The 16340-nt window shown below is 33.9% G+C and overlaps 1 protein-coding gene across 1 annotated transcript in view; it reads right to left on the reverse strand.

The window, feature by feature from the left end:
* The window catches only part of LOC129271728 (receptor-type tyrosine-protein phosphatase kappa-like), a 74733-nt gene that overhangs the window by 34510 nt on the left and 23883 nt on the right, over positions 1-16340 (reverse strand). The window contains exons 12-18 of the mRNA XM_064106655.1: positions 12349-12418; positions 11638-11740; positions 9839-9888; positions 7616-8145; positions 5916-6003; positions 5246-5322; positions 809-845 (exon numbers count right to left, since the gene is read on the reverse strand). Coding sequence (XP_063962725.1) covers positions 809-845; positions 5246-5322; positions 5916-6003; positions 7616-8145; positions 9839-9888; positions 11638-11740; positions 12349-12418 — 955 coding nt within the window. The remainder of the gene's footprint in view (positions 1-808; positions 846-5245; positions 5323-5915; positions 6004-7615; positions 8146-9838; positions 9889-11637; positions 11741-12348; positions 12419-16340) is intronic.

The following is a 16340-nucleotide window of genomic DNA, read 5'->3' on the forward strand; positions in this document are numbered from 1 at the left end:
ACATCACTTTATTAGCAAATCTGCACATTAAAGGAAACCTATACGAAACGCCCAAGACACTTCCCTTTGGAAGGAAAATGCAGGGCAATTAAATTCAATGCAAAAGGAGACAAAATCTTAAAAATATACTAATAATTATAAAAAAATATCCCATAGTGACTAGAGAGAGAGAGAGAAAAAAAGTTGCAAATCCAGTGGTGCTAATAGCTTAGAACCCTATCCGTTGCCATAACAAGCATGGTGCAGGCTGAACACCAGTTTTTGACAATTCTCAATGTTACATCCACATGCAGTGCTAAAATAACACTCCACATGGGCAAGTTAACCTCATGCATGATACGGTCCCCTAAAGCACCTAATGTTTTCTGAGGCAGCCACAACAACCACTGCTTCAGCAGGAAGACTATCACAAAATTATCAAAACACACTATTTTTTATGATAAGTAAAGAATTTATATGTGAATTGTTATGCTTAAAGTAATAAAAAATAAAATATTTTAAATGACCGGATACTTTCACTCATTTAACAGTTCTGAAATGATCCAAAATTTGATTATAATACTGAATATGCCTACTTATTGTTCTTATTTTGATAATGATCTCGTCAATACTAGTTTAATCAAACTTATGTATAAGAATGAATATGTATAATGTGCACGCCAATATTTTGTACTTATTTCTCCTTGATTATGTTTATTTTCTTTATGTGTTGTAATTTGTATGTTTGCATGTAAACAAAATTAATGAATTTCCATTCAGTTGGACAATAACAAACAACAATACAATATAATACGATGTATTTGTTTACCTTGTGATGCAATGAAGGCTCTGTCTCCTCTGAAGTCCTAATGGAAAGAAAAATATAATGAGATGAACATACTATCAATTTGAATATATCACATACACAAAGAATTACAGATGCATGCCAGTTGAATTTGTCATAATAACCAATATCAAAGGCAATTGTACTAGTACATCACAATCACTGTCACCTAAATAATGGAACAACATAAAACCACTTTTCACATGTACATTGAAGTGATTGAACAAGCTTTTTTTCAATGACCTAAGCCATGAATGTTTTGTATAAATAATAATAATAATAATAATATAGGGTATTTATATTGCGCACATATCCACCTTGTTAGGTGCTCAATGCGCTCCTATATTACCCGGCTAAGCTAGGCGTTCATAGCGCACACAGCTTTTTAAGGAATTACTTCCTACCGGTACCCATTTACCTCACCTGGGTTGAGTGCAGCACACTGTGGATCAGTTTCTTGCTGAAGGAAATTACGCCATGGCTGGGATTCGAAACCCACGACCCTCTGTTTCAAAGTCCGAAGACTAATCCACTGGGCCACAACGCTCCTCCAAATAGTCAGCGGAAATTAACTTGGGCGGAATGCAATAAATTAGTTTCTATAATGCCTTTTTGTAATAAATTGGAATAAGATGAATGTAGTAACAAACACTGCCTCAAGTGACTTGCATAAACCACAGATAAGGTCTTCTTTTATTGATAATGCATACATTATTGATCCATTTCATCCAGAGCAAGTATAACAAAACATTTATGATAGAACGGATCACATCCTAAGCAACGTTCTCGCCAGGTTCACTCTGACGCTTGGCGGCGCGAAGCGACGCAAGCCGCGCAGCGGCCTCGGTGCGTGCGAAGCACGCACGGGGGGAGGGTTCGGGAGGGGGGTTTCCCCCCTCCCGCGCAAAGCGCGGTAGCTATCGAAAATATCAATATCGACGAGCTTAGATTGCTGCTAAATGCACCACATTTTATGTCTATTTAATGCTTCTCCGGCCACACAGCCGTAACGGTTGCGCGAATTGCGATTGAAGCAGAAAGGCAATTACTGATAACTTAAAAATTGAAGTTAATCTCATTTTATACTTACAGTTCATAGATCATTTACATCGATAAATTAACTCCATACTTTCCAATGTTCAGATCGATATCGCTACATCCTTAGAAAGTGCAATTAATTTTGTGAATGCGTGTTGTTTCTTATGTCAATGACCGACTTCATCTACGGACCGCATGCGTAGCCCTTTGAGCTTGCGCTGCGTCACGCCCTTACTAAATCCAAAGATTGTTCCGACTTTATACCTCGGTCACATTTGTTCTACGGCGGCCGTACGGCGAGTCGAAAACAGCCGTTTTAACATTTTTTTGTACCAGTTGAATATAGGTGGTTTGAATAAAAATGAATAAAACGGCTGTTTTCGACTCGCCGTAGAGCAAATGTGACCGAGGTATTATTTGGAAGCCTCGGAAGTTTTCTTCCGAGGCTTCCAAATAATGGGCATCGGTATTCATGAGACGGGGTCCCCAACTTATATAATTTGCATGGTTTTTTGTTTGGTTTATTCGATACTCACTGAAACTATAACTCTCACAAGACTTCTGTTGATGATGTTTATACTAATAATTTCCAATCGAGATTATTTTATCACTGTCAATTATTGCTGTGTTCATTTGTATTGTTCGTTACTCACCTATAAAATAATGAATGTGCTGTGCTTCATCACGAGCGTGAGAAATATTTTAGTCACTCATAATACTCTAATATTACGAATTTGTTGTTCTTAACTGCGATTTAAAATGTTTTGAAAGTATAGGTTAATTGACAGGAAATAAGATTTCTATTTTTACATAATACATTAATAATGTAGGCCTACAAATACAGCGTGTGTGAAAGAGAGGAAGAGGGGTGGGGTTGTAGGATGGTCGAAGGGAGACAGCGATAGGGGAGGGGTCATGGCGTGGACAATGACAAGGGGATGTTGAGATCGTGTGTGTGGGAACAGTGGGATTGGTGAAGAAGTCAATATTCGAAGCGAATACATTATAGACGTGTCTATACTTCTACCGATGATGACGGCCGAATAATCTTTCTTTACATGTATATTTTGTTGAATTAAAAAAATATTTTCTTCCACCATGAGAGGGATGATCGAGGTACGTGATTCAATAAATTGCATCACAATATCACTATAGGTGTAGTTTGAAAATCACGAACAGTTTATTAAAAATGAATAAAAGAGAAAGATCTTCTTAATTTTACAGCCCCCATCCAGCGTAAACACCATGAAGAGTTTTTGAGGTCACGAAATCAGCTGATTCTCACTCAAACAACAGGTTAACAGGTCACACACGTGGGACACATTCCAAGGGCGGGAATTCGGGGAAACCCGTTTTCAAGCACAATGATTGGCTCTACCCAGAAAGTGAATACTAATTAGATCACGTGCCATCGGCTTTGGGGCGTCTCGTTCACATTCCAACTCATTTCATAAATATCATCCACTCGCAGTATAATTAGGCTAACGACGTATATAACTCATATATTAAAAGCACAATTTCGATATAAAACATAAAGACATAAGTGAACTTGAAAAATTCATCCAACGATATTCAAATTATACTAGCAACTCATTGTGGGCGTGAAAAAACGATATACATATCCGATATCCTCTAAAAAAACGTTCACACATATCAACTTCAATAATTCGTACTTGAAACGAATATATGTGAATGAATTGCCAATTCCATTTTGTTGAATGTGTACTTCTATCGAAATCTATTGAATCACGTACCCCTCCCGACCCAAGGTGGATTTTCCAATCGCCATTTAAGATTATGCAGCCACAATCAAAGTAGACACATCCATAAATGAATATCAATTTCATTCGCTACGAACAATCCCTCCCCACAAAGTCACAAACATCCCATCATTTTCATCTACATTGCCCACGGCCACCCCCCATTATTCTCTTTTTTTCCTTTACACAAATTAATTTCAAATGATATTTTATTTTAAATCGTAGTTAAGCAATTGTACAACAAATTCATAAAGCATTCACTGTGATGACTAAAAACATTTCTCAGGCCCGTGACAGGTGCGCTCATTATCTGATTGGCAGACAAAGAGTAATAAAGAACAATACAAATGAAAATACACTGTACGTATAACTCACATTAAAAAATGAGTCGTAATGATATAAAATATTAATAATATTAATAAAGATTATTAATTATGAAAATTATAACAGATTCAATGAATATACAGTATGAAAAAAATCAAATTAAATTAGTTTTGGATCCCATCTAATTTTGGAAGACTATCGGATCCCCGGATCAAAGATTTTGATGCCATGTGCGATTTGTATTATGAATGTGACCGTTGCGAGTGCAAGTGCAGTGGCACAGAACCTGGTAGACACGCCGTCGCGAAAATAATCAACAGTTTCAAAAGATCGATGTAGAGATCAAGACTTTGGAAATAATGGAGTAAAATCAGAATTTAAATGTGAATAAATCATTTTGATGTAAGTAAATGAGTTGGACATTATCAATCCATTCCATTGGCTTTCTCATTATTAATGTGATCTTTGAATAGTTTTCTCAATTCCCTCTACAGCAGTGTCATCAGAAATGCATTCAATGAATTCATGTAGATGTAGATATAAAGGCTGGGGCCTGGGACGAGATGTAACTATATTTCGATCGAATTTTGATAGTAATTTTGACACACTTTATTTTTTACATAATAAGTGACAATATCAACTGAAATTCGTAATAATCTAAATTACATTGCCCAAGCCAGTAACCCGCGATACCCCTCTCCCCTCACTTGTTTTTGAGCGTATTTACTACCATTTTAAAGACGTAAATAATGTGAGCAATGCGATACGCAAATGCGAGGTAAACATCTTCGCGCTTCCCACAAAAGAGATTGGGCCTCGAGTCGAGGTCGTATCGTATATAGCGCACTAGTAGCAGAGAGTGAGTCAAAGAAATCCCGGGAAGAAATCGTGGACGGAATAATCGACAAGTTTATTTTAGGATCTGAAAAGCAGATTATTTTTTAAATATATTATTCATTTTTTGTGTAGATCTAGGCCTGATTTACAGTTGTCGGCCACGGTTGTCGGGGAAGTTCACGGTTGGCGGATTTGCCCTGAAAATTTTCAGGGTTGGCGGCGCCCGCCAACCGTGACGCGTGGTAGCGAGAATGTTGATCCTAAGATACAAATGGTATTTATGTGGTGTACAAGGAAAGTGACATATTACAGTTTCCATTATTTACTCCATATGTCACCATTCCCAATGCACAAAATTTGAACATGGGAATATAATATATGTCGTAGCCAAAGCATCATTATGTGAACAATCCTTTATTGAGTATGGAACAGTATTTCCAAAGGACTAACTCTCTGCACTTACATTGATGTAGTTAGCATTGTAGTAGTCTGAGTGAGGATCACCATCCACTTTCTCTATCACAACACGGGAATGATCATCTGCAAACGCCAACAAGCATATCAGGTGTGAAACGGAAACACATGTAGAAGAATAATAATTCGAATAAAATCTATTAATTATAATATCAAATCTATTAAATAAATTCATTTTTCAGGGGGACACTTTCAAAAGGGCTACTATAATAGTCATGATCAAAATGGTTTTAAAGCTATGTTGTTCTCCATCCTTGTTTCTCTCTCCCTCTCTTTGTATGAAAATGGATACATTCATTACTAAAATGTATATATTAGGCATTTTGAAGTTAACAAGGCATTTTGTTATATTAACTGCTATTTCCTAACAATTAACAATATTTGTATTATCCACAAAACTAATAGCTTACATGTACTAACTTCTACATTGTACAAAGTAGTAATATCTACTAATAAAGTGAAACTGAAACCTATCAGTAATGTCAATAGTCTCTCTTTGCTTTTCCTCCTCCCACCCACTCTCTTTCAAAGAACTCACACCATATTTCGTAATTTGTCACATAAACAAATATTTGCATGTTTTCTTCTTAAAACGAAAATGCTTATTTACCTAAATTACTCAGGCTTGGCTGAGTCATAGGTGATTTAATAATACTCACATGCGATGATATTCCTGAAGCGATTCTTAGGCTTGTTCTTCTCTTTGGATGCAACTGTCCAAGGATGTATTTGGTTCATACTGATAAGCTATTGGAAAATCAAATTAATGAGTAACTGAATTTACAATCTTTTTGGTAGCTACTATAATTCTTCTGCAATGTTTTCTCAAGAAAACCAAATACTTGCTCTATATATCATATTGGTCGTACATGTTTCGCCCACAAATAAAAAAAGAATGTTGAATGTACACATATTGCAAACTTCTACTCATGTTTTTAATGCATTATTAGGCAAATTCTAACAAAGTCCTATGGCTTTTTTGCAAGAAAATCCAACAAATTTCCTAGATATTGATTTTACCATACCGTATACACTTCTTCTCATGTGATGAATATTAAACATAAAGGTTAATCATTTAAATGTACCTGATACAGGAAGGAACTCATGCCAAAAAAAATGTAACCATTACCCTTCCATCAACAATCAGAAACATGATACTGTATGTGAAACTTGGTTCTCAAATTTATCACTTGATCTCCTTTGAAAAGCAAGGATTCCGAAACATGTTTTTTTTTCTTTTGGTCTGTAGTCTTCGTAGAATTTCTATCAAATGTTATACTTTACTTTATATGAATATTTTGGTATGTGCGTTATTTTGGTATAGTGTCATTTGGTATGTGTGTTACTTTGGTATACTGTGTGTTTGGTACATGTATGTGTGTTATTTATTATGTTTAAATATTTTGGTATGTGTGTTATTATAAATATGACAGTGAAATCATTCATTATTATTTAGGGAGTATACATTATGAAACTTCATATCAAAATGTTGCATCCTGGATAAGGATGCAGGGTCCCTGTGAGAAAGATTAGGCCTTGTGATGGCGCTGTTCAATGAGACCATGGCATAGTAGCTTTAATGGAACAACTCTCTACCTCTACATGAAAACATTCAAACGAATTTACCTCAAAATCCAAAGACTGTAAGTTGAATATAAATAATAACAATAATATTTTTATATACCAAAAATTCGCAAATTGCCTCTAAGCGGTTAATAGAAGGAAATATGAAGTATGAAGGAATTAGAAATAGAAATACTTTGCACAACAAATTGTATCAAAACTAATAATGCAATTTACAACTACTTCTCACCAGATCATGAATAAGTAAATACCATCAAATTGGCTAATAAACATACAATATGATCAATTTAAGATTAAAAAAGACGAGTTTTAAGCATAACTTTAAATGTATTAACACAGTTAGCATTGCAAATTTGTAGGGGAAGAATAGAATATAGAAATTAAATATTTTCAAAATAAAATTCATAAAATCCATAGCTTTTTACAGGACCTACGACTGGTGCACAGATGGAGGGCTTGGGGGCATGGAACCCCCCAACCAACCTCCTAATCTTCACTATTAAGAATAAAGAAGAAAAAGGAAAGAAAAGGGAAGGGAAAGAAGAGAAATATAATACTATTTTCTGAATATTATGTCAACATTTTAAAAAGTATAAAACATTATATTTTGTATTAAAAAAGGTATATTTCTTTGCACATTCACTTTGCTCAGTCGCAGCTTTTTTAATCAAATTTTGCTTCATACACCATCTCTGGCCCCTTCAAAACTTTTGTTTGATTAATGCTTCAGGGTCCTACTGATCTTTTCTCCCAAAGAATGGATTATTCTACTCACACTGAACTCCTGAGCTAATTCATTGGTCTGTCCACGTTTCTTGTCCTTCACATATTCCCCAAGGTCTGTCGCCAAGATCACTTTTACAGATGCCACATTCTGGTAAATATCCCCTCCTGTCTCCCCACTTTCTTCAAGATTCTCCTGACTCCTTGATCGGTCTCTGGGCACAATCGTTGGCTTGTCGCTCTTCTTCCCTGGTTCCTCATATCTGTTGGCATTATCATTGGGGAGGTTGATGTCAGCTTTCTCTTTGGCATAGACAGCAAACGGCTTTGGTTGCGGTGGAGGTCTTTCCTTGGGTTCAGGTTTCTCGGGTCGTACGACAGCCACTGGCTTGCCATTTACGTTTTTGGATTCCACCCTTGGTTGGATGGCTGGTTTTGAGGTTGAGCCTGTTACAGGTAGGATGTCAACTCCTTCGTACATGCAGGTGTCCTTCTCGATGGCCACATTATCATACAAGAAGCTATCGCATGCCTTGTTCTGGTCCACGATCTCTTGGTTTTCGTATACGACGGCTGGAACACCTTGTGTGAAATGTACAAGTACAGGAGGTGTGGATCAGTGGATATTTTGAGCAAGATCTGTGGTTCAGATCTCATTGCACTTCTTGTGTTAATCCTTACGCCTGGCATTAATCTACAATCTCAGCTCAGAGATCGTTTCATCATTGTATATGAATAATTCAAATAGGAAAAAATGGAATGAAACGAATTGAATCAAAATAATGGTTAATGCTATTAGATATTGAATGTGACCTATAATTATACTTCTACATGTAGGTGGGTGTTTCATAAAGCTGTTCATGTACTTGCATGGGTTATTGTTGATCAATTTTTGACAAGTTGTATATCAATTCATATCTTACTTGGAGAAATTGGATTATTTATGCTTTCAGTCTTTCTAGTTTAAGAGTTGTACAATATTATATATTGTGTATATGCTTATTAGATGGTAATGTTAATTAGGATAATTAACAAAAATGCTCAAGGTTGCCAAGGTGGCAACCAATCTGAACTTCCTCCAAAACCCATCTCGAACACCAATCAACAACAAAAAAACCTTGTACTTAACAACTCTTCCAGGTTTGACAAATTTCTAGTAGACTATTACGATGTGCACTTTCAAACACAATGAAAATTTCAAAGTTCATTTTTGGTGACTTATTGTTGGTTCTGGGATGGCAGGTTTTTCATAAACAGAAGTTCCAAATGCCCTAAAACTCAATTAACATTTGACCTGGATTAATTTGATTTCCTATTTTTGCACTAGGTTCTCACCATATCAAGCACTAAACACAAACAAGTTTTATCATTATTGCAAGAGCCAGAGGGAAGTTACCCAGAACGAAAATTGTTTTTTCCATCATTATACTTGATTAATATCATAGGAAAATGTACTCTAAGAATATACCCGCAAATCTCCATTGTTAGGCAGGTGAGGTGTTCAAAGTACTAGTATATAAATGGCTTTCAAAAGGGTATAATAATAGTACAAGACTGAAATTTTAACTCTAGACTTTTATAATCTTTGTTCAAAGTCTGGCAACTAATCAACGTACAGATGTTTGAAGATACCCAGTAAGAAATAGGAAAGTGTTTGCTGTTTAACAAGGTAGATCATCTTGTAAATATAACATTAGGAAGATTGTGATGCGAGTATGATTATGGCTAGTGGTATCTCTCTTATTTGTTGTGCACTTATTCATCAATTATCTGTGGTTTACTCCCAAGTACCTTTTTCATTGGGATGTAATATAATACAACATAGAGCCTATCTCAAGATTAAACTTCATTAAAAATGCATCATGCTGAGTAAAACCTTTACAAAAGATGACATTTTAGTTATTTTGTTTGTAAGAGCAAATGAAAGAGTTTCCCCCTACCCTACATGACAATGACATTACAATTTAAATCGCCTTCTTGGTATAAATGCTAATTATAATAATTTTTAATGATTCATAAATTTCTTATTCTTTGTGTGATTTTCATCACATTTTCACCAGTATGCTTCTCTTAATTTCTGATTAGTTTTAAAAAGCCTTCATTTAAAGCTGGATTGATTGTTAAATAAAAGCTTTCTAAATTCCTTATTGGAGCTGAAACATACCAAGTAATCATGTTACAAAATAATGAATCTGACAAGTAACATTGCTACAAAATATGGGCCTGAAAATGCTGCTTGGATTTTAAACAATAATTTTAAACAATAACAACTCACCATTTGTCTTATTATTTGGCATTGAATTCTGCTCTTCTTGGTTTCTTCTTCTAAAAAAAAAATAAAAAATAAATTATTTTAAAATTTTAAAACTCATTCATCAAAACCTTTTTTTTTTGGAATGGAAAGGAATACCAAATTCCTCATGAAGAAAACAAATTAAAAATATCCAGAGGTCAAAATTTTCAATCTACTTCCAATTATTAAAATGTGTATACAAGTACTGACCACCCCCCCCCCCCCCACATAAATGGAGGTTCACTTGCATTGATAAAGGTTATCACAATAATACTTTTATGTTGGTTTGAAAGGAACTCTTATGAATAAAAATACAAAAGAAACATGACTCTATGCCTACTTGACATTTGAGAAAGAATTTCTTGACTTAAGGGAAATGAACACTCAACAAGGATGAAACTCAGACCTTACCTTTTACATCCTATACTACACACTAAAGTAGATAATAGAGAAAGATAAAACATAACAGCTCTCAAGTGCAACCCGATAAAAGTAAATAGAGAAACCCAAACATATATCAAAGTGGATACGAGACGAAAGTGTTAGATCTTTCACTCTTTTTACAAATCAGTAATATGCACATCGAACTTGTAATGCTACATGCTCATTATGTATTTTGTATTTTTTTCACATAAGCATAACAAATATTTGAATAGTTTTGTCCTATCATGTTAAAAGAAATGGCTTCATATTTCATATACATGTATAATAACAAATGTGCATTTGTGATTGTAATTTATCATCCTATATCTACAACAAAAATGCAGTATTATTTCATATTTCATCAAAAAAAATATAAGAGAAATAGTGTGTGTCACATCATCAGCTCATTTGCATACTGTCCAGGTTATTCATGTAATGGGTTTGTTAAAACAAGCAAAACTCTATAAAGAAACTTTTTTTTTCATTTTACATGACAGTTTGATGTATTTCTTACAGTTATGCTTGTTTCTGTTTACTACATAAATTGTTCAAATCAACTCACTGGTATTGTGGACTAAAAGATAATTTTAAGAATGTTAAAAATTATTCTTGTAAAAGGTTACAAATTATACATTGACAGGATTCACTGAATTATTTCTGACACTTTATGCTTCTACAGTAAAAGAGAACAGGAAAGAGAGAGAGAGAGAGTAGGTCAAAAGCATCCAATAACCTAGTTATTGCAAAAGACCTACATGTATGCAAACAATAAATAGCATAGAACATGAAACTGAAATACATGTATATCATCACCAACACTCCTTGTAAATTATGACATTGCCAGGTAAAATAAAGTAAATGGTTAAACTGTAAAATACCTGGAATACATGCCTTAATATAAATTGTACATTTTCAAAACCTTTGTTAAAGTTAATTTCCTTTGGATTCAGGTTAAATAAACAAGAATACAAAAACCCCACAATTTCCTGTTTTCAGTTTCACATAAAACGCATATTTCTTTCTCTTTTTACCGCAGGTCAAATTTCTCAAAAGCCTGCATGTAGTATTATTCCTACTTACAGCAATACAAAATTAATTCCTCTTGGCTATCGTAGATTTATTTCAAATATACCACAGCATTTTGCAGGAACTCTGATATGAATCCTACCTATACAGACTGTACATTCATAACACAAACATAGTTTGTCTCATTCTATTTTGATTGTTATTTAAATTGGATTCTGTTTTAAAATCACCACTGTTTTGCATGTGTGATTGACCACATCACCTTTGGAAATAAGCCTGTGGCACAAGGTTTCATAATGTTCAGTGCAAAGATTTAAGAAGCTCATACTCACTTTCGAAGAATGCCAAAGATGAGAATGACGACGAGAGCAATTATAATGAAAGCACCCATCACACCCCCTACTATTGGTGCTACTGCCGGACCAGGCGTTACCCCTGCCAATTTAACAAAATGCAGTATTAAATGTTTCATAATAGTGATCTATAAATGAATTGCAGTAAAAACTGTAAAGCTATACAGTGATATCTTTTCTTATAAATGGTTAGAATATTACATTTGGTTTCAATTTGACATAACATAACATGGGATACAATACAATCATTAAATGTGATGTTGGATAAACTTGGGATGGGCCAAGCCATGACAACGTTCATGCAATGAGGCACATTCACACATAGTCCTTATTGTGTAGGTGAGTAAATATAAATGATTACAAAATGGACAATTGACCATATTCATATGATGAAACCTCTTCAGGAATGTACACATAAATATTAAAGTACTTTGGCAATGTATTGTTGTATCTAATAATAAACATCTCTATGGTACACAAAATAAGGACATTTTAGTTACATCAATTACATTCACCTAGTCATGAATTAACTTACTTTCAAAAATTTAATTCACAAATCTGTTCCTTTTTTTGTTTCTTCTTTTCTTTTTAAAAAAGAAATTTCATTTTCGTTTCAAAGAACTTTCATCAGGATTAAAGTTTAATGGCGAAATGATGAAGATTAATACAGAGATATAGTGATTGTTTTACCTGATTTTATTGTCTTAGCATTAACTGGTTCTGACCACTCACTAAAACCAGCTCCATTCACAGTCTGCACCTGTATCATATAATAAAAAGTGTGCAGTGCTTTTACATCAGTATATCAAAATAAATATATTAATCATAACTTCTTGAAAATGAATATTTAATTGAAGATGTTCATCTGATCTGTTGGGTATGAAAAATTGAATTTCTACAAAATACAATGGAAAAGTAGAAAAACTAAGAAATTTGCCAAAGTTTCATTATTATGGAAACAGGAAATTTCAATAAAGAATATAGCTAGTTGCCTACATGTATATTAGCAGGAAAATGCACTTCATCCTGATTTTCAAAGAAAAAAAACTTGCTTCATGAAGGTTTCTTCATAGAAGTTGGGTTCTTTGACATGTCGCACACTCAATTTATTCACACTCTAATTTCCCCTTATTTGTTTTTGTTCTGTCTAGAAATATGAGAATCAGACCTAAAAAGGAAACAAAGAGAGGCCATTGTCTCAAATTGTGTTAACATTCTTGAACAATGAGATTCTCACTCAGTAAAATTCCTCTAATTTAAGAGTGTCAACATTATTTCTGACTGTGGACATCTTAACAGTTTGTGTGCTCACACTGCATTTCACACAATTCACATTGTTAAAAATGTTCAAATATCATAAATAGTGTCAATATAATTTCACATTATTGACATCACAGTTCCCCTGTTCACATTGTGTTTCACAATCTGATTCATACTGTTAACAAGTGGAATGCCTCTGGCGGTCTCATCTGCATGACACGATTCAATATAGCAGCAGTGCTGACTTTGAAAACTACTATAACTCGCACAAGATGTTCAGTGATACTTGGTTACTCTTATGTCCACGTTTTATGAACTAGACCAATACACTTACAGATATATGATGGTAATTTAACAAATACCCCCAACATGGCCAAAGTTCATTGACCTTACATGACCTTTGACCTTGATCATGTGACCTGAAACTCGGACAGGATGTTCAGTGATACTTGATTACTCTTATGTCCAAATTTCATGAACTAGGTCCATATACTTTCTAAGTTATGCTGTCATTTCAATAACTTAACCTTCGGTTAAGATTTGGTGTTGACGCCGCCGCCACCGCCGTCGGAAAAGCGGCGCCTATAGTCTCAAACTGCTATGCAGGTGAGACAAAAATTGTTCAAATTTAATATTGTCAATATTATTCCACACTATGGACATCTTAACAATTTGTGTGTTCATGCTGCATTTCACAGTGTTACAAATGTTTAAATTTAATAGTGTCAAGATCATTTCACACTGTGGAAATCTGAACAGTTAAAACAGTTCACATTACATTTCACACTGTTAAAAATTTTCAAATTAAACAGTGTCAATATGATTTCACAGTGTGGAAATTTGAGTGTTCACACTGCATTTCACAGTGTTAACATTCTCATACATGCACATGAATGTGAAGGCAATTTCACATTGTGTTTAACACTGTGATCACACTGTGATGATCACACTGGGATCACACTGCGGTACACACTGTGAGGCACTGTGCTCTCTCTAACAAGGATATTCCTCAAAAAGAGACAAGATAAGGCAGCAAAGAGTTGTTATCAAGGAAGCTTAATCATGATATTGCTTGTAGGCACTTCCTCAAGTTACATGTACCATTGGAGCGGCTGAAAGAACATAAATATTACAAACAAACACTAGAACTAGTCTGTGATGTAAGTATTTGAAGAGCAAACATCTTTTTCTTAAAAAAAGCAATATGTTCAGTTCATAGGGAAAATTTTCAAATCTAAATATGGGGATTGTGTATCCTGTATTTGCAATAACTGTTTGCCTTTCAGCCAATGTAAATACACAACCTAGCTCTAAACTTCAGTATGTGAAAGCACTACATGTACATGTACACTGTAGGCAGGGTTGTAATAAAAAACGTTTTTTATTAAAACAAACAAATAAAACGCTTTTTATTGTTTTAAAACGTTTTAAATCGTTTTAAAACGTTTTTTTCCCAACGAACTATGTAATTTTCTGTAAATCAATTAAATTGTACATTTAATACAGTATGATTTAAGCTCTTGATGTTTTAAATACATTTTTGGAGTATTAGTAAGAGATGACTACAATTTTTTTTACTGAATTTCCAACAGAAAAGTTCATATTTTCCCCCAAATAACAAAATCAAGGAAATTGAATGCCGAAAAAGTAAGTTGACATTTCATAAGTTTATTCCTCATACATATGATGTAGTCTCAGGGTTTTTTGAGTCTTGTCAATCTAGGGGGTGAGAAGAATTTGCACAATGTAAGAAAATGACATAATCTATAGACTATAGGCTTTCAATGCTTAATTTCATTTACTCAATATGCTTCATTTCATTTGAATCAATTATACAAATTTTAAGTAATAATAATGATAAAAGTCCGCTTTTATATCGCGCTTAAAACGACATGTCTAAGCGCTTTAAAGATTTATTATTACCACAATCATCGGATTCAATCAGTCATTCCCGCACACAATGTATGCACATCCTCCACTCCCTGGGTAGTATTCAAGTCAGTCGCCAGTGAGGCGCACACAGTACTGGACAAGCTACAATGACTTTTACATTCTACCGGGTACCCATAAGTGCATGAAATACAAAATTGGGTTTAAATCTATAAATATTAGGCCCTTGAACTGCTTATTTTTTTAATTGAGGAATTCTGATCAAATTGTTTTTTTAATGTTTGTTTTAACTGTTTTTTTTTACATATTTCTTATCTACAGTTTTGTGGTTACTTTTGTGTTTTTTTAATCAGTTTTTTAATGGAAATTATTGGCAATAATTTTCCAATCATTAACAAAAAGTACAAATATTGATACAGATAAAAATGTTGGCGAAAAATTTGCATTGGCTTTATACATGAAATCACGATATTGAGCAATTCTGGTCTGTCATGCACTTGTAATATCATTGAGCTATTAATGTGCTGATAGCTCCATGGTAATATCATAACCACATATCCATGCATGTATCCAAAAAATAGTCTTGAACAATATGGCGTGGCCCTGTTGTGCTTATGGATTTATCATTTATCATAGAAATTTTTAAGGGGGCCATTACGGTCCCCTGGGAGTGTTAGGGTTAAAGGTCAAGTCCACCCCAGAAAAATGTTTGATTTGAATCAGTTGAAAAAATTCAAACAAGCATAATGCTGAAAATTACATCAAAATCCGATGTAAAATAAGAAAGTTATAACATTTTAAAATTTCGCTTATTTTTCACAAAACATTTATTACAACTCAGTGATGTGCAAATGAGAGAGTTGATAATGCCCCTCACTATTTTTTTTAAAATTGTTTGAACAATACAATATTTCAATTTTTACAGATTTGATAATGACCAACTTGACTGAACCAAAAAATGTTAAAACAATGGTAGTTCCACACATGTTCAGGGAGGAAAAAAAGGTTTGCTAGCTGATTATCTTATACTGAATTAAATTACTTTTCTTCATCTTTACAAAGCGCAAAGTTTCACCTAATTTCGTGTGTACCTCAAGGTTACAATGTCAGATATACATGTACAGTCTATTTGCAAAATATTATTATGTTTGTGCAACACTTCCATTTCATTCAAGTACTACTATTACATATTTGAGCTCATTTTAAATAGTGTTTCTTTCCCTGTCTAAAAGTGAGCACAACACTCAGATGTTTGTTAAAATGAGAATATTCTTAAATATGGATTGATGTGCACAATTGAACAGGAGGAAAGGAACATGACAAAGCAATGGAGAAAGGGAGAATAAGGGGGGAAAGAGAGAGGAGAAAAAGAGTGGTGTTGAGAAAGAGATTTAGTTAGAAGAAAATAATAAACCAATTAAGAAATAACATTATAAAAAATAAATTCATGTAAAATCACATCCATGCATATTTATAACACACAAGTCTATGAGGTGTTTTAAAACGCGTTTTAAAACATGTTTTAAAACACA

Source organism: Lytechinus pictus, chromosome 11 (assembly GCF_037042905.1).
Source record: "Lytechinus pictus isolate F3 Inbred chromosome 11, Lp3.0, whole genome shotgun sequence".
Taxonomy (NCBI): Eukaryota; Metazoa; Echinodermata; class Echinoidea; order Temnopleuroida; family Toxopneustidae; genus Lytechinus; species Lytechinus pictus.